General features: G+C 50.8%; 1 protein-coding gene across 3 annotated transcripts; it reads left to right on the forward strand.

Annotated features, from left to right (window-relative positions):
- The first annotated feature begins 12,348 nt into the window (after positions 1-12,348).
- On the forward strand, positions 12,349-25,229 carry CST7 (cystatin F). 3 transcript variants are annotated; one of them, XR_006200596.1, is made up of 5 exons: positions 12,349-12,720; positions 22,133-22,326; positions 23,998-24,114; positions 24,505-24,572; positions 24,692-24,781. XR_006200596.1 is itself a non-coding variant. In XM_042931789.1 (4 exons), exons 1-4 carry the CDS (start codon positions 12,651-12,653, stop codon positions 24,767-24,769), a joined length of 459 nt encoding a protein of 152 aa, XP_042787723.1. In that variant the 5' UTR covers positions 12,354-12,650; the 3' UTR covers positions 24,770-25,229. The 3 variants fall into 3 exon arrangements, 2 of the variants coding, with proteins under 2 accessions (XP_042787723.1, XP_042787724.1); XM_042931789.1 differs by lacking the exon at positions 24,505-24,572 and having other exon boundaries at positions 12,354-12,720; positions 24,692-25,229; XM_042931790.1 differs by lacking the exon at positions 24,505-24,572 and having other exon boundaries at positions 12,358-12,720; positions 22,154-22,326; positions 24,692-25,229.
- Positions 25,230-26,665: the final 1,436 nt, after the last annotated feature.

Below are 26,665 nucleotides of genomic sequence, written 5' to 3' on the forward strand. Positions count from 1 at the left end.
AGTACCTGAACAAACAAAATGTGGTCTGTCACAGAATGGAATACTCCCCAATAAAAAGGAACAAACACTCCATACAAGCAAGCACCTTCAACCTCAAGAACATTATGACACAAAAGAAGTGGGACAGGAGTGTCACCTCTGCAATTCTGTTGGACGTGAAGCTGATGGGAAAGGCTGGTCTGTGGTGAGGAACCAGAATGCCTGGTGCCTCGGGAGAGGGCAGACATCTCAGGGGCTTCCGGAGGGTGGAATGCTTACTGTCTCCACTGGGTGCCAGGTACCTGAGTGTATGGATTTCTCAAGTCTCATGGAATCATTTACTTACAGCCTTACATTCAATTCACTGTATGTGAATTTTACCTCAATCAAATCCAAATAACCTCAAAGATCAACATTTGGATTAACTTGGATTTGGGGATGCAGCCTCAGAGGGCTGAGGTATCCCAAACCTACATGCCTCTACCTGCTACACGGGCCTGTGTCTGCAGGGCAGTGACTACTTGCCTCCTGGTCCAGGGTCCTGGGTTTTATCACCTGAGTTCTGAGTATTGGGTGTTACATGTCTGGGTTTTCAATGAAGTTTTCAATAGTTCTTCTCTCATTTTCTCCACAACCTCCCACGTCTGCCCCCCACCCCCGCAGGGCTCCATGTCCTTGAGGCTCTTTAATCTTATGCTGTCCCACCCCCGTCCCACCTCTGACACTCCTTTCCTTCATGGGTTTCCTGATGAAAGGATGTTGTTTCAGCGGATGTTGTTTCAGCAGATGTTGAAAGGACATGACAGCCAGTAGTTTCCAAGGATGTGAGGTCAGAAGAAAAGGCCAGGAAAGAGGCAGGTTTGTGGCCACCACGGGCCCCTGGGCTCTATCTGTGGGGGCTCTAAGACTAGGGAAGGTGCTCCTCAGAAGGGTGTTTCCCCCCAGCCCTTCATGTCCTGTGGGCAGAGATACAAGGAGCTGCAGGTGTACCCTAGAATGTGGCTGCTGGAGGGGACTGTGACAGCCAGCTCCCTGCTTCTACCCCAGCGGCCACACCTCCACAGACCCCAACCCACCCAACCAATGGAGGTCAGCTACTCCACATCCACTGTGGCTGAAATGATGCCCCCCACATCTGGCCTTCTGAGGGGCAAGATTCTTACCCACACTATCTAATAGAGGGAAAGGGGGTCCCAAGGCAGGGGTGAATATGCCACACCCCACAGCTTTTAAGTGATGGCAGGGACCTTAATTCAAGTCGTAGACCCCATGTCTGTGATCTCAAAGGCCACACCCAAGGTCATATGACCAGCTCAGCCTCTGTGTTTCTGATGCAACAAAACTGACTAAAACTTCAGGGTGCCCTCTTGTATGGAACATGCTGGATGGCTAGTTGGTACAGACATACCCTGAATGCCTCTGTTACTCCCTATCTTGAGAACATGGAGATCCTGTCCTCCCTCTCTATTCCCATCAAGCAGAATGTACAGAATAACATGTTTTTTATCATTCAAGGTCAGTGGCTCCCAGGGGTGGACAACCCGGAGTGTCTCCCTTGTGACAAAGACTGCCCAGGTGGCAGGCCTTGATCTCCCTGGAGTGCTGGTGGTGCAAGGAGGGAGGGGCTACAGAGAGTCACTAGGTTCAGTGGCTGTGCTATAAATGCTTACTGTAAGGGTCCCAGCAGCTTTATCCAGCCAGCCGCTCCTGGGCTTTACGTAAGTTCCCCAATAAACCTATGTCTTGATTGCTGCCTCTGGGACTTTTCTCTGGCCTCACAGGAGCATTACTCACCATAGGCTTAGAGTCTGCTGGGGTGCACACCTCCTCCCAGAGAGGAATGACCCTCCATTATCACCTCTGATGGAGAGGAACTGCCCTAGAACTGGAGCCCATGAAGTGATTTAATCCACTTCAGTGTCTGCACAGAGCTCCTGCCTTCATTACCAAGGCCCCAAACATCTGAGTAAATTAGTCATGGGGGAAGGCTGCAGTCTGCAGACAGTAATAAAACATATTGACACTGGCAAGAGTTAATTAAAGCTCTCACAAGAGGTCGTTCAAGAAAGACCTTTGAGTTGAAGCCAAACCCGAAAAGCATGGGGGAAATTAATGAAATTCACACCTATCCCCAGCCACGCCATCTAGATGGGTACTAATAAGCCATCAACAACTAACACAAGTTTACTCTTTCTTAAACGACTTAATTTGCAAAAGTAGAGTATGAAAGACAGCATCCCCAGTCTGCCGACAGAGGCAAAGGCAACCTCGGAGACACACACTTGCTTTTTTACAGAACATTTAGCTTTGGGCAGAGAGGAAATAAAGCAAACAAAGGTTATTGTGTGCACCAGTTCATCCAGGTCGAATGATGATGCCTCTCCCTGGACAGGATCCCATCCCTGGATGGTCAGTGGAGCCAGTGTACACCCAGGTAAAGAAGAAAGCCAAAGAAGCCACTGGGGGGGACCCATGCCAGAACCAGCAGACACAGCCTGCAAGGAAACCACACACAAGTCAGGAGCAAGTTGGCTCAGTGAAGGCACCTGCCCCATCCCCTGGCCAGCAACCAGGTGCATTCAAGGCCATCAGGAGAGGGGTGGCATGGCTTTCCTTGAGGTAAAGACTGTGGCACTTTCAGAGCAGAAGCATGTTTCCAGATCTATTCCAAAGGGACACCCAAGACTCTGGTTAGCCAGTTGTTTTAGGGATAATTGTACCTCCAGGTTGCTGTGTGAGCTTAGACCAGCAATTCTCAAAGTGGGGTCCTAGATGAGCCAAATCAAGCACACTTGGGAGCTTGTTAGTAATGCACATTCTCAGACCCTGCCAGCCACCTCCTTCATGGGAAGTCCTAAAGCAGGGCCCAAAAACCAGGCTATAACAACTCCAGTGAATTCTGACTCTTTGTTCCTCTCAGTGTCTTTCTTTTGAATAGTCACACCTGGGAGGGCTTGCCATTGGACCCCTTGCACAGAAGGGAACTTGGTGAGAGCCAGAGTAGATGTAATGGGGAATCATAGCAGGTAGTGAGTTTCCCATCTCCAGGGGAGTTTAAACAAGGGCCAAGCAATCACTGGGCAGAGTGGAGTCCCTGGGACTCAACATCAACTGAAGCACGACTTACTTTGTAATGCACAAAAGTAATAAGACAAACTGATGGATGGATAGATGGATCATAGAACAAATGTAGAAAAGGGTAATTGTGGATTAACTAGAGGGTGGGCATATGAATGTCCGCTGAACAATTCGTTCAACATTTCTGAAAAATTTTCTAATAAAATGTTGTGGGAAGAAGTCAAGTGAAGAACTTCATTTAATAACCATCCTTTGACCCTGGACTTGTGGTTCTCTGACACAAAGTCCTAGCACACACAACAGTGTAAATCCAGCCAGCCCTAGGGTTGGATCAATACCAGAGGCACTGGAAGGGTACATATCTCAGCAGATTCCCCTGCAAGAGTAAAAGATCACTAATGATCAAACAAAAGTGAGGGAGAGAAGTGGTAGAGCCAACCCTAGATTCTCCCATATGAGGGGCGTTGGATCAAGATGGACCAAATTAGAGTCCTGGAATTACAATCTGGAAATTTCATACAAGAGCTATAGAAACTAATGGTAGAAGAAAAGCCAGTGAGATATGTTATCCATGGTTCCATGTCAGCATAGAGCCAATGAATGACACCTGAGAATTACAGATACCTGAGGGAAGATACACCCGGGGCACTTAATCAATGCAGTAATAAATGGGTTGCCAGTTGAAGAAGGGGGATTGAAACAGAGATGTCATCTCCATTTAAGTCAGCAATCATTCTGTGAAAAATGAGGAGAGTAAACACCTGAGGCAAATCAGGGCCATGAGGCAGGTATGTCTAGTGGGCAGTCGGCCCGGGAACCATGTGGAGACATAGCTGAGTAGGAGGGTCTATCCTTAGGAGCTTTTAAACTGTTCATTCCCAGCTCCACACCCAGATCCACAGAATGGGGATGCACTGAGGAGCAAATAGGCTGCATTTCTACCAAGTTTGCGGGGCTACTCTGATAAGCAGCCACCGTGAAAACCAAGAATCACCCTGAAAGCTACCTATGTTGGAAGCAGGTGCTCTTGGGGTCCCACCCACATCCCAGTGCCTCAGTGCTGACAGAGGGACACCGCAAGCACCAACTCTGCCCCGGGTACTCTCTTACCATTCCCAGGACGGCCCTCAGCCCATGACCCTATAGCTTCCTCACCCTCCAGGGCGCTAGCTCTGAGACCCCCAGATGCCCAGTGAGAACCTGCTTATTAGCCCACCCTGTATGCTGTGTCCCTACCTCACTCTTCCACCCACATCTCTTATTGTGGAAATAAACAAAGACTACCTAAATGAGAACAAGAAAATGCTACATTTTCAGAACTTGTTATAGCAGGGGAGGTGAGCTACCATCTCCTGCATGTGGCAGAGTCTGGAGTGCCAGCTGGGGAGTGGGAGAGCTCTATGATGGGAAAAGGGGAAGGCTTCAAGTTTGCCTGGGGGCACTGCAGGCAGGCAATCAGATGTAGCACATCCTATGTGATTGGTTAGGGAAGCATATTCCTTTTTTCTCTGGTTGATGCTAAGTTGGATACAGGGACAAAAATTAGGGAAGCTGGCAGTTATTGACCAAGTCTGACCGTTGGTCCAATTGCTACAGAGGTTGTGGTCTGGCTTCCTGGGTTGGTGCTGCAAGTTGTGGGTCAGATTCTATTGTCACTTATGGTCTGGCCGCTGTCTGTTATGTGTATGTGTCTCTCCCTGGAATCGCCTCCCTGATATGCTGGGTACACTCCAACCTTTGTCTTAGGTCTTTTCCAGGGGACTTAGCACAAGACCTTCCCCAAGAGATAAGGATGAAATTTAAGTGGCCTATGAGACAGTGGAGCCAGGGGACATGCCCCCAGAGGCCTACCAGCTCTTTGTCTGCCACCTTGCAGGCCACAAAGGTGCCCATCCAGTGTGGGGGTAGCCCTAAGCTTGGCAGCCATGAAAGGGGTCTTCCTCTTCCTGACACACCCTGTGGCTAACGCAGTAATGGTTCCAGAGATGCCCATGCCCTGACCCCGAGACACATTAATATGGCACTTTACAAGGCAAAAAGGACTTTGCAGATGTGATTAAGGACATTGGGGTGGAGGGATTACCCTGCTTACCCAGGTGATCCCTCAGTGTAATCACATGAATCCTTAAAGAGCAGAGAACCTGGTTTTGGACAGAAAAATGTGAAGAGGGGAGACCAGTCAGCGAGATGCCTTCCCTCAGCTGTCAGCAGTCCCCATGTCCCTGGGGTTGCACGAGGCTCTGGACACCAAGGAATCCTGCCCTGTGCCTTTACCTCCTCATCCTCTCTGGCCCCCACCTCTTGCAGGGATTGCCCAGAGTCCCAACTCCAAAACCCCTGAGAAGAGGCAACCCTTTCATACCCTTAGATCTGAAAGCCCGATTCAAGGGGGTGTAGCTCATGGGGGCATGTCAGCAGGGCAGGTAGGGGACAATTAGGGTGAACACACAGTCAATCTACACATGGTCCTTGGCTCTCCTGTGCCAGGTGACAAGTCACACTGCTGTCACTCTTCTGCAGGGTGAGGCTTACATAGCCTTGCTGATGACTATAAAACAAATCTCACTCTTAACACCACCACTTGTTCCCCTCAAGCACACCTTTCTAGGGTCAGGCAGCTCCAAGAATGACCCAAACATCCAGGACCACATGACAAGGGCTGGACTGGCCTCCACTGTCCCCAGCAGTAGCCATATGGAAGCAGCATGGCTATCCTAACAAGGAGCTCCCCACATCTGCATGCCACGCCCTTAGTTGAGCTCTTCCTTCAGCTCTTGTCCCTCTCCTGTCCAAGGACACTCCTATCTAATCACCAGAACCCAACTTAAATATCCCTTCTGTGGATACAGTGCATCCCACCTGTTATGGATGAGTTCCCTGGGGAGCAAATGAGGCAGATGGTGCTGGAGGAGCAGGAGCCTGGTGGGGAGTGAGGGCAGTTGGAACTCAGGAGCGGCAGTGGGCATGCAGACATACCCTGCCATGAGCCAACGGGGTTCAGGCTGCCCCTAGGAAAGGGGTGACCCTGACACAGGTGGCTCTCTTCAGCCAAGGATGACCTTTCCAGCAGCTGGGGAAGTGAGCACCCTGGTTCTGCCTTAGAGCCCATTGCTGCCCTGTTCCCACCAAGCAGCTCAGACAGAGTGAGCAGCTCCACCCTCCGCTCTTGCTGGGCAGCACTATCTGAGTGACACCTGTTCTCCCCTCCAGATGAGCTCCTTGGGACCAAGCCTGGGCCTCAGACACCCTCAGGATAGGCACAGATAGTTCTGCTGACAGAGCTCTGGTCTCCAGACATCACCTAGATCTGACTGAAGGGGTGCAGCCTTCTTGAAAACGCTCACAACTAATGTCATGAATCATTGACATAGTGACACAGCCAGGTGGAGAGTCTAGTCCCCACACAGGTATTAGGACTTCTGAGGATACTTACCTAAAAAACACAAGGGTGAGAGGAGCAAAGGAAACACATCCTGCCATGTCAGTACCTGTTCTTGCTCTGGTGACCAAGCAAGAACTCTGAAGCTGGCCAGTATGGTCAGCTGATCAGGCTGACCCACCAAGGCTCTGAACTCTGAAACCCCAAGCTGATAGCTTCCCCATTCCACACAGGAGAATCATGTGTAGAGAGTTAGCAACTCTGTCCTACAAAGTTCACCAGGCTACAGAAAGTAGAGTTTGCCAGATTTGGTAAGTAAAATACAGATGCCCAGTTAAATCTGAATTTCAGATAGTGAATAATTTTTAGTTCACGTATGTCCCATGCAATATGTAGGATATGCTTATACCAATAATTCATCTGTTGTTTCTCTGAAATTCAAATTTATCTTGGCCCTGTATTTTAACTGGCAACCTTAGGTAACCGGATGTCAGAAGCCATGCCAGGCCTCTAAGTCGCCTATACGTAGATGCCACAGAACTGGCAACAAGGAAGACAGGTTGTGTCCAGCCTCTGAGAATCAACTCCACGTCAGTCTGCTGAAAACTGACCAGGCTTGTGGCACCTGAATTCAGTTCCACCCTTTGATCTGGACTTCCATCACAACTAGAAAGGCCTCAGTTCTCCTGGTAAACAGTATTGCCAGCTTTGGCACACTCCCTGGTTTGCTGGCCACTGAAAAGCACATACCCTTGATCTGACCCAGCCACAAACCTACTTCCTATCCATGTCAGCTGGGGCCTTTTTATTCTAAGAAAAAAGAAAACAACTTGAAAATCCAATTTGAATGGACTACACAGTAAGGGATTTTATGGGAAGTCATACTTGGAAAATCTAGCAGTATGTGAGCCTCAGGATGGGTTTGATTCAGGGGTTATCATGCTTGAATCTCTACAGTTCTCCCCTCTTATGGCTTTCTCTTCAGTCTGGCCTGCCCTTATATACCAAGACAGTTCCCAGCAGCTCTAGGAACTACATACTGTTTTATTCATCCAAGGGAAGAAGAGAGAAAGAAAGAGAGGGAGCAGGATAGAGGAATGGGAGATAGCTTTTCTTTCCTCAACTATGGGAAATAGGTCCTTCACTGGACTCTGACTGGGCCACCTCAGTCACCTGTCCACCTGAAAAAACCAAGTTGATGTGGACCAATCAGAACCCATTCCATGAGCTGGGGTGGTGTCAACCTCTCCTGAACACTTTGGCTACAAGGCCAGCATGCCTACTGCCCCACTGCCCTGCCCTGTCCATTACCAGCATAATGGCAACAGGTGGCATCTTCATTGGATGGGTTAAGTCAGAGAGGGTCCCTTTCGGAGAGGTTTAGACCTGAGTTCTTTCTGGATCCACTTGAAGCAGATAACTTTCCAAAGATGCCCACATCCATGTATCCCCTCCCACATGCTTTTCTTAAGATGTGACAGTGACACTGTCTCACTGAGAGGTAGGGTCTGCTTTGTTTCCTATCCTCTGAATCTAAATGGGTCTGTGGCTACAGCAGAAGGAACACTACGCTCATTTCTTGGATCACAGCGCCAACATGTGGATAAAATTCTCCTCACACAAATGTGTAAAATACATTCTCTGTGAACAGAGAAATACAAGGACAAAAAAGGGTCTTGTAACCTCACCATTCAGATAACCACCACTTACTTTAAAAAAGAAAGTACAAGCAGAACATAAAGGTATCAGAAGGCCATCAGGTAATCCTCTCAAGAACAACTGGTTCTTGTTTCTTCTATACCTGGTTTAGGTACACAAAAATCTCTCATTCACACAACACATGAGACTCCTGAGGCCATTCACTCCCTGCTCTGCAAGGCTTTGTGATGTTTTGGCCAACAGTCCTTCTGGATGGTGTATCAGCACCACCTGCCCTTCTGCATCTGTCCCAGCGCAGTTGGGCCACCATCAGAGGCCTCCATTGCCAAACTGGCATCTGCAGGCTAACCAGAGCTCAGGAGTCATACCCCATCCATCCCAGATGGGCCAGTGTCAATGAGGCTGGCACAGACACCCCAGGCCAGGCACTAGGCCAAGCAGGGAAGAGGTGGAGGACAGCAGCAAGGACCCAGAAGCCAGAGCCACACTGCCAGGGCCAGGCCCCTGCTCTGCAGGACATCTTGCAACTTCTTACCCTCTCTTGCCTCAGTCTCCTGCCTCTATAGTAATGGTGCAAGGATCAAGTGAGGAAGTAATCATAATGTGCTGAGAAAGTACCTAGCAAGTACCTAGAGGGAGCTGTCAACCTGCTCCCTCTCACTGTCATCATTTCTATTACTAACTAATTGAGCCCTGGGGCCTGGCTGTGGCTGAGACAGGCAGCATGAAGCAGGGAAGCTCAGGATTTGGAAATAGCAGGATGGTTCAGATGTCCCTTTGGCTTCTCAGCTGTGTGGCTAGGTGGTTGGGGACAAGACAGTGTTAGAACTGATTGGTTCAGGTCAACTGAGCCCCAGTGGGCACAAATGCAAGTTGGGTCCAAGACAGATCCTCAGCCATGAATCCAGTCAGGCTTCATCCAGCCTCTCAGAGCTCCACTCTGGAGTCAGGTCTGTCCTCCCAGGATTCTGGCTTGCATCATGGAGACTCCCCTGCCCCCTCACTGCTCACCCCCAGGCCTCTGCATCCCCCTCACCTTCAGCCTCTCCTCCATGAGACTGGGCCTCCCAGACTCCCAGCCCCTGCAGTGAGGGCCATGGACTGACAGAGGATGTTGGGTACAAGAACAGAAGGTCACTTTTCCTGAGATTAAATGCACATGCTCAGGTCACAGAGCACAAAACTCCAAGCCCAGAATCAACCCAAACTGGTCTTCTGACCCTACACTCATTCTCTCCTCTATAGAAACAACAGATATGCAAAGGAACATCAAATGTCAGATCTTGAAAGTATCCCAAAGGGGCCTGCCAGGCTCTTCCCTTCTGGACAAGGCTGTGGCCTTCAATTGTCTTCTAGGATGCCAGGACTCCAGAACATTCCCAGAACTCAGTGTAATATCGCTGTGTTGCTGAGCAGGTGAATCTGCAAGCAGCCTCCTCTGCTGGAAAGAGCATTGTGGAAAGTCCTGCTAAGCTTAAAAATAAAACAGTCACTTATTTTAACAGCAAAAATGGGTTTATCCAGGAATAGCAGGGAACTGCAACTTGGGACAGGCACGCTCCTGCAAAACCATAGGCAAGTCCAGCAAAGCAGAGGAACATTATTTAATGGAGAAGAAGGAGGAAATTGCAAGTGGTTATTTGAAACCAATGTGTATTGGACAGAAGCAAGAATTCAGGGTGATGACGGTTTCTCATTAGCTGAGTTGCAGAAGTAGTAGATTTCTTGCAGGAGATGCAATGTACATCTTTTCCCTATTGGGATCTGCGATTGATGATTTTTTCCTGTTGGGGACTCTTCTGTTGGGGTCTGTAATTGACAACTCTTCCTGTAATTGGTGTTTAGTGGCAGGGCTCCCCCTTCTAGCCTCTCCACCCCACTTTAGTGAGGTTTCCTTTATTGATCTTCACAGTCCAGACCTCAGGCTGAGCTTCAGAGCTAAGATCAAGCCCAGCCCTAGAATAAGCAAGCTGTGTGACCCCAGGCAAGTGACTTCCCTCCCTGAAGCTCAGTTTTCTCATTTGCAAAGTGGGAACACTGATACCCATCTTAAAGAGTTATGATAACAATTAACTGAGCCAATTTGCTATTGTGCATCCAGGAGGTGATCAACAAACATCGGCTCTTCTGATTATTTCCATCCAGTCAACACACCAACCCTAGGTAGCCTCAGACCTTTTCTGCCTCCACCTGGCACCCCTGCCCTCCATAGCTCCAGATCAGCACTAGGGAGAAGGCCACTGGTCTGGAAGCTATGGACAAACAAACCTTTACCATGTTTTTCAACGGATGAAGCTTTTACAACCTTACAAGTGCCCAACACACATTGTCCCATTTACCCTCCCATGGATTCTGTGAGATGCATGTTTCATTGCCATTTGTCTTCAGGTGAGTCAACAGGCCTTGGGGGGCTGCCTTCACACTTGCTAAGATTGGACCCTCACAAACCACAAAGAGCCCAGCTTGTGCCCTTTGTGCACATGAGACTCTCAAGGCTCAGAGAGCCTGAAGTCATTTTTTTAGGACATTCTCTCTCCCTTGCTGGCTTTAAGGAAGCCAGTGGCCATGTTGGGAAGGCCCACATGGCTAGGAACTGAGGATGGCCAACAAGCACATGAGCTTGAAAGGGGATCCTTCTCCAGTTGCACCCTTAAATGGGACTCAGTCCCAGTCAACACCTGAATTGTAGCCTGGTGAAGCCCTGAAGCAGAGAACCCAGCTAAGCTGTGCCAGATCCTGACCCGCAATTACTAAGACAATAAACATGTGTTTCAATCTGCCAAGTTTGTAGTTGTTTGCTATGCAGTAATAGGTAATGAATCCAATAACTAGAGCCATGCCATTGGATTTTTCTTGCAAACTTGCAAAGGGAGGGACAGTGGAGGAAACAAGCCAAGCACCCTGAAAGCAGGGCTGCCCGGAAGTTCACACCGTCTGTGCCAAGATGCACCCTCTGCAGTAAAATTCAATGTGTTTGAATTGCCTTGAGGCTGCCAATTGTGTCCATGGGCACAGACACCAATGCCATGACACCCACCTCTCCTGCAGCCCAGCCCCCTGCTGAGGATGAATACCAAACCTGGCATACATGATCAGGGCACAGAGCCTGGCAAGGAGACACCACCTTGGAGCCCTTGTGTCGTGGCCACTGACAGCCAGAGGGTGAGTGTCCACGACTGACACAGCAGACCCAGCAGAAAGTGGTGGCCCTTATTGAATGCCACCATCTACCATCTACACTCTGTGCCAAATGAGCTTTGCTAATAACAGTCCTCCCGATAAATCTGGGTAGCCAGGGACCCGGGAGGCCCCAAGAGTTGATATGGCTTGTCTGATCTCCTACTTGAAAGTCAGTATGACCCAGCAGGAGCCATCTGAGGAAGGCTCAGGCATCTTCTTCCTCCTTGTAGGGCAGTCCTAAAGTCTGGGGGGTTGTACGAACCACCCCAAAGCTAAGACGATACAATGTGCTCTAGCCCAGCCCTGAGCATTTATACTGAGGAAGTCCCCAAACTCTCACCACAACCATCAGGGGGAAACTGAGGCACAGAGAGGCTGTTCCTCACCTAAGGTCCCCAGCTGTTAAGAGGCAGAGCTGAATTCAAACAAATTCAGGCTGTGTGGCTGCAAAGCTCCCACTCTAACTGCTGGGCCGGGAATGTAAAGGGAAACCTCTTGGGTCAGATTCTGTTCTTCCTTCTTCTTTGCCAGTGTGGAGCCAAAGTTGGGAAGTAATCATACACTTAACCAGCAAACACTGCTGTCTGCCCATTTCCAGGTGCAGTAATAACCCAAAGGGAGCATGTTTCCTGGTGATGTTCATTCTCTGAAACTGCAGTCTGCACCCCATTTTCCTGCCCACTTCCTAGGGGGAGATGCCCACTGACACCAACAGGAGGGTGGTCTCCTGCAAGGGGCCACTCAGAACGCTGGAATCTTGGGCCTAAGAAGTATCTTCTTTGGAAAAGAAAACTCAGATCATTCTGCTTCTGAAAATCCCTGTTATTATTTTTTTTAGTTTATTTGAGAGAGAGAGAGAGAGAGAGAGAGAGAGAGAGAGATAACAACTGGGGGAGGGGCAGAGAGAGAGAGAATCTCAAACTGGCTCCGCACCGTCAGTACAGAGCCTTGGGGCTCCAACTCAGGAACGGTGAGATATGACCTGAGCCAAACAGGGTCCGCGGCTTAACCAACGCAGCCACCCAGGCGCCCCCGTTATCTTTTTAATGCGTTCTCTTCCATGTATGTTCTGAAGGTAGAAAAATCACGAAGGTTTTGTTCACAGCTTCTCATTTCTCTTCCTCTTCCCCTTGCAAATAATCGGTTTGGAAACTTTTGTAAAGGAAGCGGTTGACTTGGTAGCCCAAAGATGTGGAGGTGAGGAGCTTCTAGTCAAAATGATTCAGCAAGAAACCATCACCGCCCCGCGCCGCCCCAGCCGGAGGCAGGCAGCCCCCACCCTGGCCTGGGGGCGGTTTGCAGGGCGGGGCCCCCCCTGCTCTCCAGCACTGGGCACCGACTACCCCAGTGCTCACCGCTCTCCACGCAGGCAGCCATGCGGCGAGCCCGGGAGCTGCTCGCCTTCTGCTGCCTGGTCTTGAGCACCACCGGGCGCCCTTCGCGAGGTAAGGACAGGGTCTCCCCTGGGCCACTTCGTGTCAGGGCTCCAGGGCTCTGGTCGTCCCCATCGCGAGGTCCCGAAATTGCCCGACGGCGGCTGGGTGCGCCATGAGCTTCCAGCCAGGTTGCCCAAGTCATGTTGCTGAGCCCCAGGGACTGCCTGGGGCGGGCGGGGGGAGGGGGCGGGCAGGGAAGCGTCCTTTGTTTTCAGCCCCTCCAGAGACCGGGGGCCTGAGAACCGTCCGCCCAAGGGAAGCTTTCCTGTGGCTCCTCCACGGGGACCTAGCCCCGGAATGTCCAATGGTTAGTTCCTGCTGCTGTCCTTCGACTTGGCTCCTGGGAGCCTGAATATCAAATACTTCCTGCCGGTCCAGCGTTGGGGGAGAAGGGGAGGGAGGAAGTCGCTGCTGTGCTCCTGGCAGCTGAGGCAGGAGACTGGGTGACTTGCCCAAGCTACACAGCCAGTGAGCACCTGTCCTCACTAGAGCACGGAGAAGCAGGCGATGCCCTCCCATCACTGGAATCATAGGCCAGGGTCACTGGTGGGGACTTAGAGGGCCCCCACTACACCTCCTTTAACTTATATGGTGGAGGCCTCACATGCCCTCATGGTGACACTGCCTCTGACCTCTGGATTGTCTCAGGTGGGTGCTGCATTTGGGGACATCAGGGACAGGACACCCTGCTTCCTCTCTCTCCTCAACCCTCCTTCTTAGCTCTCATGGTTAGGACCCCCCTTCTCCCCGGGATGCCACTGTCTTCCTGTGCCCCCTACTTAGTGCCCATCCCAGGAGGGGACATCAGGGGAAGAAACTGGATGTTCAGCACATTCCTTCTCAGAACCTTAGTGAAGGGTCTGCTGGAGAGATGTGGAGCCTGCTGTCTTAACTATACTGGGATTTCATTATTCACACTCATTGTCAATTGTTTTGCCACATTCCTCTGCTTGCCTGTTTCCTCACTGAACAAAGCAGGGACAGGAACAGGATTGAGTGGGAAATCCAGAGACAGGTGGCACTGGCCAACTACTAGTGGCCTCTTGCTGGCAGGTGCTCCCTCTGCTGCTGCTTACTGCTGGACCAAACCCTCTCCAATCCATGCCCACACCAGAGCCGCCTGTCCCCTTGGGAGGTAGGGGAGGTGGGCTCTAGACAGCAGCAGCCCTCCGCTGTGAGACCTACTCTCTGTCACTGAGCAGCATCTGGAAAGTCCAGAGCCCACACTTACATGCAGAGAGCCTTGGGGCACCATAGACTCCCCAAACCTACTAGCTGTGGAACCTGCAGCCTAGCCTCCCTAAGCCTCAGTGTCACCATCCATGAGATGGGTAAATAACTGCATCACCTTGGAGAGTCCTGACTGTGGGGGCCCATGGAAAGCACTCTCACTGGGTCTGGGGTGCTTGGGAGCCACCCACCCACATCTCTGCTCTGAGTCTCTGCCATGTCTGCCATGCTGATAGCTTCCCCCACCCCCACCCCTCTGATGTAATCCCTTCTGGTGCTTCCTTCATTTGACAGATGAAGGCCCAGCAAGAACCTCAGAAAGAGGGGCTTGGAGGCCCCTCTTGTCTGGTGGATGGACAGAGACAGGAACTCAGCCCAGCCCCAACTCTGCCTCCATGGCTCTGACAGCCTTTCCCTTCCCTCCTCTGAGAACAGATTCCAGAGCCTTCCCATGGGGGAATAGAGTATGACAGGGCCCCTGATGATGGTGCCATTTGGGCATATGACTTCCCCACACACAGACACTAAACTGCACTGACAGAAATGCAGAGCCCCATGGCAGCTTCCCTCTCTGATCCCTTCAGGACTTGGGAAATTGCTGCATCATTGTCCTTAGCCCATCTGTTGTCTCTCTGGGAGGCTCCACTGGGCTGCCATGTCATACTCTGCCTCCCTCCACTGCCCCTAGCCAAACTTGCAGTGGCCCATCTTCCCATTTACAGGGCTGCCAGAGCAGAGGCCCCAGAGACCAGCAGCCACCACTCTTTCCACCTGTAAGATGACATGAGTTCTTGTTACCAGTAGCAAGGGCTAGGTACACCTGCCACACCCAGAGACCACCAGCAGCAAGGTTCACACTCCCCTGCATCCTGGGAAGGGGCCCTGAGAACTGCTATAGGCTGCATCTGGGCCCATGGGGGTCACCTGTTTACCCTCAGCGACCTCTGCTGTAGCCATATTGCATATTTGATATTTGTTAATCATTACACTATTCATGTCATTTGTCCATAAAACTTCATTTGTACTGGCTCCTGTCTTCTCATCACTGCTCTGTGAGGCCAGTGCCATTAACATCCCTATTTTACAGAGAAGGATACAGAGGCTCAGAGAGGGGTAGGCAACTTGCCCAAGACTTCACAGCCTGAGAGGCATAGCTGGGATTCAAATTCTGAGCATGTGTCAGTGGGTTAAATCAAGGACTAACCATATGTAGCCTCAAAAGGATGGGCCTATCCTTAACTGAGAGCCCCCAGAACACAGCTGGGTGGGTGCAGCCCCATGGAATTCATGGCAATGACCCAGACTTACTGAATTTTTGTGTCTTACAAGAAGAGCACATGGATATGGGGCTCAGGGTGACATCTCCAGGTAGGGGCAGTACCCTACCCCAGTGGACCCCAGTACCCATGAGCCTAACATTCACTACCCACCACCCAAGTTCTTAAGCATAGCCTTTCAGACTGTAAGCTCTAGGAGCAGGAACCTATAGGGCCCCCTCCCCATGGGTCTCAACACCTGACCCACAACAAGGGCTCAGAGATGCTGTTGGGGAAAGCCCAGCGTGGATGTGTCCAAGCAGCTGCACAGAGGAAACCACCCCAGGTGACAGGGGAAGAGGCATCTGCAGGGACTGTCAGCATTTGGCTCTTGGGCACCCTGGTTCCCTTCTCAGGGATAGTTTCACAAGCTGGGGTTCCCTCCACCTCCAGTAGAACACTCCTGAAAGAGAAAGGTGATGGGGAACCCCAGCCTCCCCAGAGCACCCCCTTTTCCTTCCACTTGCAGGAACTAGCCCCCCCCTCATAACTGGGACCCCCAAAGTAGCAATCAGGGTGGGGCAGGGCAGGCCGGAGGGGACCACAGCTCTCTCCAAAGGGTCTAGTCTTCCAAACAGCTTCAGTACTTGGGACACATGACCAGCATCCTGGGTTCTACTGCCTTCCTACAGGACATGTGTCCAACACATCTTAGTTTTTCAGAAAAGTAAATTAAGGAACATCTACCAAAAGCATTTACTACTGGATTATTTTACCAGCTGTTCTTGGTGAGGAAGTCTTTGCCCCATGTCTCTTACAGACATTGCTTGTAAGTTTGGTGGTAATTCCAAGGCAGATTACTCCTCTTTACTCTGTGTAGAAACAGTCAACTGTTGCAGCAGGTAACATCCTGGCAGTGTCCCCAAGCTTTGGCATCATCTGTCCAATTGTGGATTTCATTTAAACTCTTAGGTGTTCTGGGGCCTGTACATGCAGTACTCCCCTTAGAGAGGAGGTGCTCGGAGAGCACCTTGGGGTGGCCTCCAGAGCCTGGCACACAAACAGGGGTCAGTGTCATACTCTGAAGGAAAGGGTGTGGAGGCAGATGGAGAACAGGACAGGATGTTGGGAGTAGGAATCATTTGGGATTTATATGGAAAGTTACATTTTTAAGCAAGGAATAGCAGAACATTTCCTTGAAGCTCTGCTTCCCATTCTGATCAGAGGGAGAGGAGACTTTTAGACTCCTCTGGGTGTTGAACAAGGAGGAGGGGTGGTTTATGGAAGACGACAGGGGGAGATCCCCTGGGGCAGGCCCCAAGCAGCTGCGGAGACTGTGGGATCCCCGGCTGCCCCCTAGCTGATTCCTACCCACAGGTTCTGCTGCAGTGCCCGCTGTCCTGGGCCTGCTGAGTGCACGGCCCCTGGGAGGAGGCTACAGCAGCCTCAGATAAGCAGCCCCCTAACTTTAGCATCTTGCATCTGCACCCCAAGTGTTCAGTCCCGGGTGCTGTTACAACTGCATGCTGGGGGCAGACCTCGGTCCCCCACTCAGCCCAGCACAGCCTGCTGTCTCCCTCATCTGCCCCCAGGTCCCCCTGTGCCCTGGTGTCTTGCCTAGTCTCTTGAGTCATTTTCTTCAAGATCAGCTACAGTTATTCCTCTCCTGAGAGCATGAAGGGTCCCTGGGCATCCTGCTCCCGGGGCTGCTCTGGCAGAGCCTGCATGCCCTCCTTTCATACTTGTCCACCCTGACCAGGCCCCACAAGGGACATCTGCCCACCTTCATCTTTGCTGTTCCCCCAGGCTTTGTGCCCTTCTGGGTGTGCCCCCCACTCACTCCCCAGCTGGCATCAGAACCATTCAGGCTGTGATGCAGAATCTGGGACTGCATTCCCTAGGGAAGGCCCACCTGCCTGGGCAGGGGCAGCACAGTGCAGCTCCATGCAGAATTTCTCATTTCTCCTCACAAAACTGCTCCTCTGCCCATTGCTCTTTCTATTGTCACCCAGGCCATCACCATGTCCCCGGTCTGAATCCTGGATCAACCTTTGCTTGCTGCCCCCGCCCCCCAGCCTCCAGCTGCCCTGTCAGTCCTGTCTTAGCACAGCCTTGTCCTCTTCACCTGGGTCACCTCCACAGTTTTTTCAGTGGCCTCCCATTTGCCAGCCTCCACCCCCTCCCCCCAGGGCTCTCTTCTTGCCCAGTGTCAGCTTCCTGGGAGCCTCCCGGCCTGCTCACCTCCCCTTCCAACCTCCCCTCCAGGACTGTGGGCTCCCCAGGCTCTGAGTCATTTGGCATTACCTGTAGTGTAGCACCTACAAGAAATACTTCTTGGATGAGAAAAAAAAAAATGTTTGGTCTTTATAATTATTTGAAGCTGATTTAAACCCACTCTGCACTCCTCTGGGGCCTTAGTCTCTCCTGGGTGGAATGGGGACACATGCTGCCCTTGGTTGTGACAAGAAAAGAACAGTTCTGGCTGTCCTGCTCCCCAGACTTCAGCTGCACAGCACACACCCAGATGCCCCATCCCTGATGACAGCCCAGGGCCCCCTTCGTGTGGGAGGGGCTCACCCCTGGCCCAGGCCACCCAGGCTGCCCTGTCATCTCTTGCTCAGAACCCACGTGGTGGCTCCTGTTCTTCTCTGAAGGACCACTGCCTCTTTGGGACATTGATTCTCCATGAAAAGCCTTTCCCTGTTGATTTCTCTTGAAGGATCCTAAAAATAGATTTGACTTTTCAACTTTTTTTTTTTTAATTACAAACTGTTCAGACAACTGTGCTGATGAAGTTTTACTGACTTGAAGCCTACATTTTAGGAAATGTGGTTAAATAAAAATAAACCAACTTCAGTGTTTTCCCTAAACTTTTTGTAACATTACCGAAATTGCTCAGGAACCAACATCACATGTTTGAACAGGACACTTATCTGAGGTTAGGCCGCACCTATTTTCACTTCATTTTTTAATCCTGTTAAATTCAAGGAAAATTAAATTTAATATGTTTTATTTAAAAAGCCATTAGCAGTGGTTACCTTTGAGATCATGAGTGACTTCTAATTTTGTTCTTATATTCTTCTGTATTTCTTTAATGTCCCACCAAAAATACATAAGCTTATAATCAGAAAAAGCAATAAATGTAATTTATACAAAGCAAAAAATAGAAGTCATATTGATCCATAGCAAGGGGGGGGGGGGTGGTCCTCTAATCTCTGAGAGCAGGAATAACATTAGAGCTTCAATCCTTGTGCCAACGTGGCTTCATTCTTTCTCTGCCATCTAGACTACATTGATGAGCAGAAATGAAGCTATCAAAATGGTTTTTTGTTTAAACTAAAGATCATGCTACACTTCCTGTGGTCAACAGGCACAGGTGCTAGAGGAGCAGGCCCTGGGCCCAGCCCCTCCCTCCTCACGTTAGCATGTTTGTGTGCAGGGGCCAGGAGGCCCCCCCAGTAACACCACCTGAGTCACAACCACGTGGGAAGCTGGGGAAATGCAGGTTCCAGGGCCTGACCCAGCCCAACCAGCCGAGCTGCTGGTGCTCAAGGATCACAAGTAGTTTTCCTTGTTTCCATCTTCAGAGACTTTAACCAAAGACTGTCCTGTGAGGGCTGGATTCCTGCAAGAGAATCCCAGTGTTGTAAGGGACAAAGCTATGAGGGAAACTGAGGCCAGCAGATGGCCATAACCCTGTGTTGGTAAGGGCACCAGCAGTATGCTGTTTTCACAGGGGACAGAGGGCAGGTCCTTGGGGCTGCTAAAGCTTTGGGAGCCTCGCAGAGGTATCATGGGCTTAGTCTTGATGTTTCGCCTTTGGCCCAAGGAACCAGCTGGGGAAGATCCATCTGCCAGGCGGGGCCCTGCTTGGTCAAGCAGTGCTGGCCCTCCCCAGACAGCAGGAAGCCCAGGGCCACAGAACACACAGACCTGTACCTTCCCATGCCAGTCCTCCTTCCATTGTACTACTCACACAGGGGAGGGGAGAGCAACCAGCCAGTGCCCACCTCCCATCCCACCTGTCCTGGTTCTCACACTTGGCAGGGGTCTCATGTACACAAGGTGTACAGCATACAAGGCACTGTGTGCACAAGGGGGTCTTGTGCCATAGCAGGGGCACAGCACACAAGGCACCATCCTGCTCAGCACTTCCTAGGCCCAGCCAGCCCACTGGCCCTATCTAACCCCTACCCCCACTCCCATACAAGGTAACAGGCATTTCCCTCAGCCCCCTTCTGTCAGTCCCCATGGGTGGGGGACTCCTTGTCCCCAGTGGAACATCCCAATGCAGCTTCCATTCTAGAAGCTCCCAGAGCTTCTATTAAAGCTCTGTTGAACTTACACTGCCACTTCCTCCCCTCAAGTTGAGATTTCTTGACAACCCAGGGAACCAGCAAGTATCTTGACTCCCTGAAGGCCTGCATGCCTTGTCACCATTATCTTCCTCAACCCAAATACACTTGAGTGTCTCTGACCTGAGCCAGACTTGTCTCTCAGGAGGGGATGGGATGGGCTGGGGTGGGCTGGGGACAGGTCAGGACTAATCTCTCCACCTTACATATGCTCAGCCCGGAAGCTTGGTTAGTGCTGCTGCTACCCACACATCCTGAGTCTCCACTTCCTGCTGTTTCGGCACCTCTGCCTGGTGCTAAACTCAGGCCTCCCCTGACTGAACATAGCCGCCTGCACCACAGGTGCTCCCCAAGGTCACAGTAGAGGGAAGCAAAGTCTCAGAGCAGCTCAGGACACCATGTCCCTATCTATACCCACAGCCACAACCACGTGTAGCTACTGAGCACCTGAAATGTGGCCATGCTACTGAGGAGCTGATTGTCACAATCTGTTTAATTTAGTTAATGAAATAAAACCACTCAGCTCAGGATCATCTCTGGCATGCTAATATTTCAGGGAACTCTGGGAGAAAGTCTTAGTAAAGCAGTTTACAAATGTAAAATCCTCTTCCCATTCTCCCTCCCACCAGTTTATTTAGACTTTTCCCTCCAAACTTTTGACTTTTTATTAAAAAAAATTTTTTTATTATTATTTTTTACATTTATTTATTTTTGAGAGACAGAGAGACAGAGCATTAGTCGGGGAGGGATAGAGAGAGAGGGAGACACAAAATCCGAAGCAGGCTCCAGGCTCTGAGCTGTCTGTCAGCACAGAGCCCAACGCAGGGCTCGAACTCACAAAACCATGAGATCATGACCTGAGCCAAAGTTGGATGCTTAACTGACTGAGCCACCCAGGTGCCCCTGACTTTTTAATACACCAGTTGTCCACTGTAGAAAAATTGACAAATACTGTAGAAAAACTGACAAACAGAGAAACCTAAATTCACCATGAGATGAGCCACCAACCAGAAAAGGCCACCATTGGCTTGTTGTGATACAGAACCTGTGGGGCTTTTTTTTTTTTTTTTTTAAGTTTATTTATTTATTTGGACAGAGCATGAGCGGGTAAGGGGCAGAGATAGAGGGGGACAGAGAATCTAAAGCAGGCTCTACACTGTCAGCACAGAGCCAGATGTAGGACTTGAACTCACAAAACTGTGAAATCATGACCTGAACCAAAATCAAGAATCAGATGCTCAACCAACTGAGCCACCTGGGCACCCAATATATTCGTGTTTTCTTTATAATAGTTTGTAACCCGAATTGGCACACACCCATGCCTCGGCTCTCAGCCCTTCTCTACATACCCTCCTTGCTTCAGCCACGCTGGGGTCCTGGGCCCTCAGACTCCTCTGCCCTCCTGGCCCACAGCTTGCCCCCGGGCTCTCTGTACAGATTTGTGCAGATGGCACAGCCTGATCCTGCATCTCCTGTGGACAGACCCCTGCACAGCTCCTGCCTTGCTTCACCTGCTTGCTTCTCTAGTGTTTGTCTTGCCTGTTTATTTACGGAATGTGAACTCCAGTGAACATAGATTCTGCACCCCCTGAGCCTGCGGGATGAGGAGGGCTCCAGAAGGGCCAGTGAGTGAGCTGGACAAATAAATAAAGTCAGGTCCTTCTTCAGAGTGTGGCCTGGCTCTGCTTCTGTGGGAGCTGAAAGCAGAGGATGTGGAGAGCAGGGCAGGGGTGTGGGGGTCCCTAGTTCTGCCAGGCTCTGTCAAGCACTGAGGGACCCAGCTGCTGGGGGAGAAGCCCCTCATGTTGTTTACCCCATCTTTTATCCAAATATGGGCCTCTGTGGAATAGGAAGAGCATGGAAGGATGAAAGCAAGCCAGCCATCCCTCCCTCCACCATACACCAGCTCTGCAGTGGAGCTGGGTGGGAACGTCGCCCAGGCCTGACCCCCATCCTCAGACTTGTATCCAGAACAGCACAGAAGGAGGCAGAACGTGAGGGGTACTGGGCTATGCTGCTGCCAGGAGCTGGGGCTCCTGGGGAGGCCAACCCAGAGCCTGGAAGCTGGGCAGATTCTGACAAGAGTCACTGAGGCAGGGTACAGTAGGAGTGTAACCACAAGTAAGAAAGTAGGACAGGCCTTTGGGCACTTCCCCATGGTCCACTTCCTGGGGACAAGCTGAGGAGCTGGGGCCAGATGGTGGTGGCCTCAAAGGCCAACTGGGGTGATTCTTCTAACCCCTGGGGCTGCATCCTGCCCAGAGGCTCTGCCACCTGGAGACATGTTTCGGTTTTCTTTAATGCATTAGAAATGAACCTGGGTTCTGAAGGAGGCTGTGTGGGCAGGCACAGAGACAGGACTATATTTTATTCATCACCAGACACCTCACTGCGCCTGGTCCTCAGCTCTGAGTAGGGAGCAACCATGGGGACGCATGATAAATGCCGTGTGGGGTGTGGGGTGGCTGGTTGAGGGGGTAGGTAGATGGCTGGAGGCCACACTGGGAGCAGACAGGAGAACCAAGGTATGAGGTGCAACACTGGCCTGAGGACCCTGCTAACAGTAATGTTCTTGTCTAGTTCTGTGCTTCTCTCTTTCAGATTTTTGTGCCCAGACCCTTAACTCAGATGTGAAACCAGGATTTCCTAAAACAATAAACCCCAATGACTCAGCAGTCCTCAAAGCAGCCAGACACAGCGTTGAAAGGTTCAACAACTGCACAAATGACATCTTCTTGTTCAAGGAGTCCCACATCAGCAGAGCCCTGGTCCAGGTGAGGGTCTGGGTCTCACCAACAGCCCGTCAAGGACATCCCTAAGAGGCCAGGCTGCAGTGACTCCTATCTTACCAGGGGCTGGCCCAGCTAGTACCCATCCATCAAGAACACAGACCCAGGCAGGCCAGGAGGCTGAGAGCAGCAGCCACACAAACAGCCCATGAGCAGCCAAAGCCAGAGTCACCAAGGGCACAGCCAAAAGGCCCTGAGCCACCTCTTACGAAAGCATGCTTCTGGGAGGAGCCATCAGGTTGTGGCCCACAGCACATCTGGAACTAAAACAAGGAGGGCAGGGGCGGAACGGGGCAACTGGCACTGGGCATGCTGAAGGCTGCTGGGTGGGAGTGGGGGGTGGTGGTAGTGGGAAGAAGTGGAAAGCCACCCCACAGGAACCAAAGCGAGGAAAGCATTGCCCCTGCAGAGTGCACACACTTGCATCACCCATCAGAGCCCCTGCCCTGTCTCGCCCCCGCAGCAGCCCCATAGGACATCTTGCCATTTTCCATTTGGGCCATGTTTTTCACTCACAGAGCTTTGCCCAAACCACTGCCCCTTACCCACACACAAACCCCAAGGAAAGGTGGTGAGGTAGTCCTACTCTAACAGTTTTTACACATACTAATAATGGTACCCCTGTGTAACAAGATTATTGGAAATTCTAAACATCTTTATACTTTTTGAAAATTGCAAACTTATTTATTTTTGAGAGAAAGCATAAGTGGGGTAGGGGCACAGAGACAGAGGGACAGAGAATACCAAGCAGGCTCCAGGCTGACAGAAGAGTGCTTGATGTGGGGCTTTAATTCACAAACCATGAGATCGTGACCTGAACCCAAGTTGGATGCTCAACTGACTGAGCCACCCAGGTGCCCCAAAACTGCAAACTTGTTAAAGGGCAGCATATTTTTATGATCAGAAAGTGTGTTGTAGAAAGGCAGTCTGGTGTACAGTGGGCTTTGAAAAGCTGTCCCATGGAAATAGCCAAAGTGTTAGCTCTGCAGGGACTCCCCTCAAGGGGCTGTGGGATCTTCTCAAGCCTGGCTCTCACCTCCTGCGGGAACACCATAAGCTCGTGATGCTCCTGCTGGTGCTCAAGGGCCTACAGGAGCTGGTGGATGGGAGGTTATCCCTTGGTGACATTGGGGACTTTATTTCACCTGGTTCTTAGTGGGGCTGAGGCTTTATTGAGAGACCACAAACAAGGAGATGATCCAGGTTGCTGCCACATGCAAGTGGAGAAGATCTATTTTGAAACTGGGAAAAAATTAACCACGGCTGGCATGCAGGGCAGGGACTAACCAGCAGGTCAGCACAGGCTGCAGGTGAGTGTTGGGCGTGAAGGGGGCATCAGTTCACCTTCACGGGCACAGGGCCCATCCCTGCTGATGGAGAGTTCTGGGCAGGAAGGAAATGTCTTGGACACAGAGCCGCAGTCTCACCTGGGAACCAAGAACTGGTGCCATGAGCAGGACCAACATGAATGGGTAAGAAGGGAGGGTTCTGGGGTCTAGGCAGCAGTGTCCCTCCAGAGCTCTCTGGTGAGTCCCAGATAGGCCTGCACACCCTCAGCCCCTTTCCAGGGGTCACGTCCAGGCTTCTCTCCTCCCTGTCTCCATGCCTCCTGCTGGTGTGGCCAAGTAACACAGATGTGGCCTGTTTCCCCCTTAGATTGTGAAGGGTCTGAAGTACATGCTGGACATGGAGATTGGCAGAACTTCTTGCAAGAAGACCCAGCACCCTAGTCTAGACAACTGTGACTTCCAGACCAACCACACCTTACAACGGGTAATCAAAGGGGTCTCGCCTCCTTACACGTACTCACTGCTGTCCCAGCCCCTACCCGCTCCCTAGGACTTTGGGAAACACCCCCTTCATCACCTCTCTGCCTGCAAAGTTCCAAATCTCACTCACAGACCCAGGAGAACACAGAGATGAGACTCCCAAGAGAGCACCTCAACCTGCCCACCCCACACTTCCTCCTACCTGAGGGACACACCTCCAGGAAATAAACACCACGAACTTCCGGACAGGGGTAGTTACAGCCAAAAGAGTTTTCAAACAGTTCAGAAATTATAGACACACATATACATGCAGGGAGAGAGCAAATGTGGCAAAATTCAATTTGCAAATGAAAGAAGTATATATTCTTGAATCACTCTTTCAACTTCTCTGTAGATGTGAAATTCTTCAAAACAACTTGGGGCAGGAGGAGAGCTTAATAAGGAAAATGCACACACACACAGGTATGTGTGCACATGCACAGCCCACAGGCAGCAGCACCAGAACTTAACCTCTGTGGAGCATGTCGGGAGGGCGGCCTCTGCCCCAGGAAGATTCTCAGGAGGATTCTTCTTTGTTTCAGACTTTCAGTTGCTACTCTGAAGTTTGGGTCATCCCCTGGCTCCAGAGGTTCGAGGTGCCCGTCCTCCACTGTCAGTGACTTCCACCTCACAGCAAGACTGCACCTGTGCTGTTTACTGTGCTCAGTCACAGCCCTGTCCTGGCTGTCACAGACCCTTGGACCTTCTAGAGGAGCTCAGCAGTGAGCAGAAGTGCCCACAGGTTCACTGCAAAGTAGCCAGAGTGGAAGAAAAAGATACTGCCCCTGGCTAGATTATTTCACATTTTTTTCTAAACTTCATTTTACTAATGCTGTGTCCCAGACAGATTTGGGGTCTGGACACACAGGAGCGAGTCCTCTGGTGGGAATTTTTCAGGTTCTGGACCCCTGAGCAAGCCCAATTACCCTGTGGTCCCACGCTCACCAATGAAAAGCCCAGAGATCCATCCCTCTGACTGAATAACTGTTACAGCACTGGGCAGAGGACCCAAGTCTGCTATTAAGCACCTTTGCCCTTTCATGGATGAATAAAGTCATGAATAAATAGGAATAAAGAACTGACCATCTCAAAGCATCTTTAAAGGGACAGTTAGGAGGGTGAGGTGTTGTGAGGGGTGCCCCTCACTTAGTGGTCTAATGAGTATAAGTGACTTCCATAAAGCCCCTTGGAGGCTTTTCCAGCCACTCACTGCTAGCTAAAATATACTGAAGACCAAAGCAGCCAAAACAGGCCAGCATATATCTACATCATGAACTGGCAGGACAGAAAGCACCCCACTTTGGAGGGCACTTACCCTCCAGCTGGGTATTCTTCTGACAGGGAGCCATACACCCAAGTTCTCTCCACTGCCTTTGAGGCTCAGCATGCACACAACAGCACCTGGGCAGGTGGGGTGAGGCAGAGTGCTGGGACCACTGCCCACAGCACCTCAAAAGAAGGGAGTCCAGGTTAGGGATGGAGGTGTTGTGTTGAGTTGGGAGAAGGAGGGGACCACTGTGAGGTGGGAGGCACTAGGGTCCTCGTAAAAGACAGGGATTGAGCTGGCATTAGAAAGTGCAAGGCTGGGCCACAGAGACACCCAGGAGCTTGTAGACAGAGGCTTCACTCAGAGAAGACAGCCCCCCCAGCCACCTTGTGTAACCCTGGGTTCAAATGCAGAGCCCCTCATGTTGGACTTCTTCCTCTCCAGGTCTCTTCAAACTACAGGCAAAGTACACTGTTGCCTTTAAAAAAAATACAACTTGATAATTCATAGGAAACAAAATCTACATTAAATATGTATGACAACTTAGTACACAGTTATAAACTCGATCAGTGTGAACACCATAATGAATTATCCTTTGGCTTCCTTCAGTGAGGACAGAACTACTTTAATAATCCAAATCCTCATTCATTTTTGCTGGCTCACCGCCTTCTGGTCATTTAATTCAGGGACAGTAATGGCAACTATGCCACAAGACATTTAATTTATTCGATGACTCTGAAGGCCATCCTTTCATAAAGATCAATGAGTTCACCCGGCCCTGTTGATCCCATACATACATTAACAAGGTGGCAGGAACACCACCTTGGACACAGACAAGGGGACAAGAAGACACAGCAAATGAAGGGATGACCCCCTGCTAGCTCCCAGTCAGTCCTCATTTACATTTAAAAACGGATCAGAGCACAGAAGGCCAGGCCTCTCCTGAAAATTATTACTAAGCCTCCAGTCCCACTGGCCAACGTGGTATCACCTGGCCTCAAGGTCAAAGACGAGAATGCACATATGTCTGGGGTAGAGCAGCCTCACAGTACCACTGCTCCAAGCTGAGCTGCATGTGAACTCCCCCCGCCTAGCCAAGAGCTAGGGCTGACCTTCCCTCTGGGAACAGAGAAGGAAGCCTCACAGTTTAATCTCAAAACTCTCAGGTTTCAACACCAACCTATCCCCACAATTTTCAAAACATCATTTGAAATCTTGTCCTACAGGGATGCCTGGGTGGCTCAGTAGG

This window comes from Panthera leo, chromosome A3 (assembly GCF_018350215.1).
Source record: "Panthera leo isolate Ple1 chromosome A3, P.leo_Ple1_pat1.1, whole genome shotgun sequence".
Taxonomy (NCBI): domain Eukaryota; kingdom Metazoa; phylum Chordata; class Mammalia; order Carnivora; family Felidae; genus Panthera; species Panthera leo.

Coding starts and splice junctions, on each gene's coding strand:
- CST7 (XM_042931789.1), top strand. CDS start 12,651: ATGCGGCGAGCCCGGGAGCTGCTCGCCTTCTGCTGCCTGGTCTTGAGC. Junction 12,721..22,132: donor CACCGGGCGCCCTTCGCGAG/GTAAGGACAGGG, acceptor GTTCTTGTCTAG/TTCTGTGCTTCTCTCTTTCA. Junction 24,115..24,691: donor CCAACCACACCTTACAACGG/GTAATCAAAGGG, acceptor TCTTTGTTTCAG/ACTTTCAGTTGCTACTCTGA.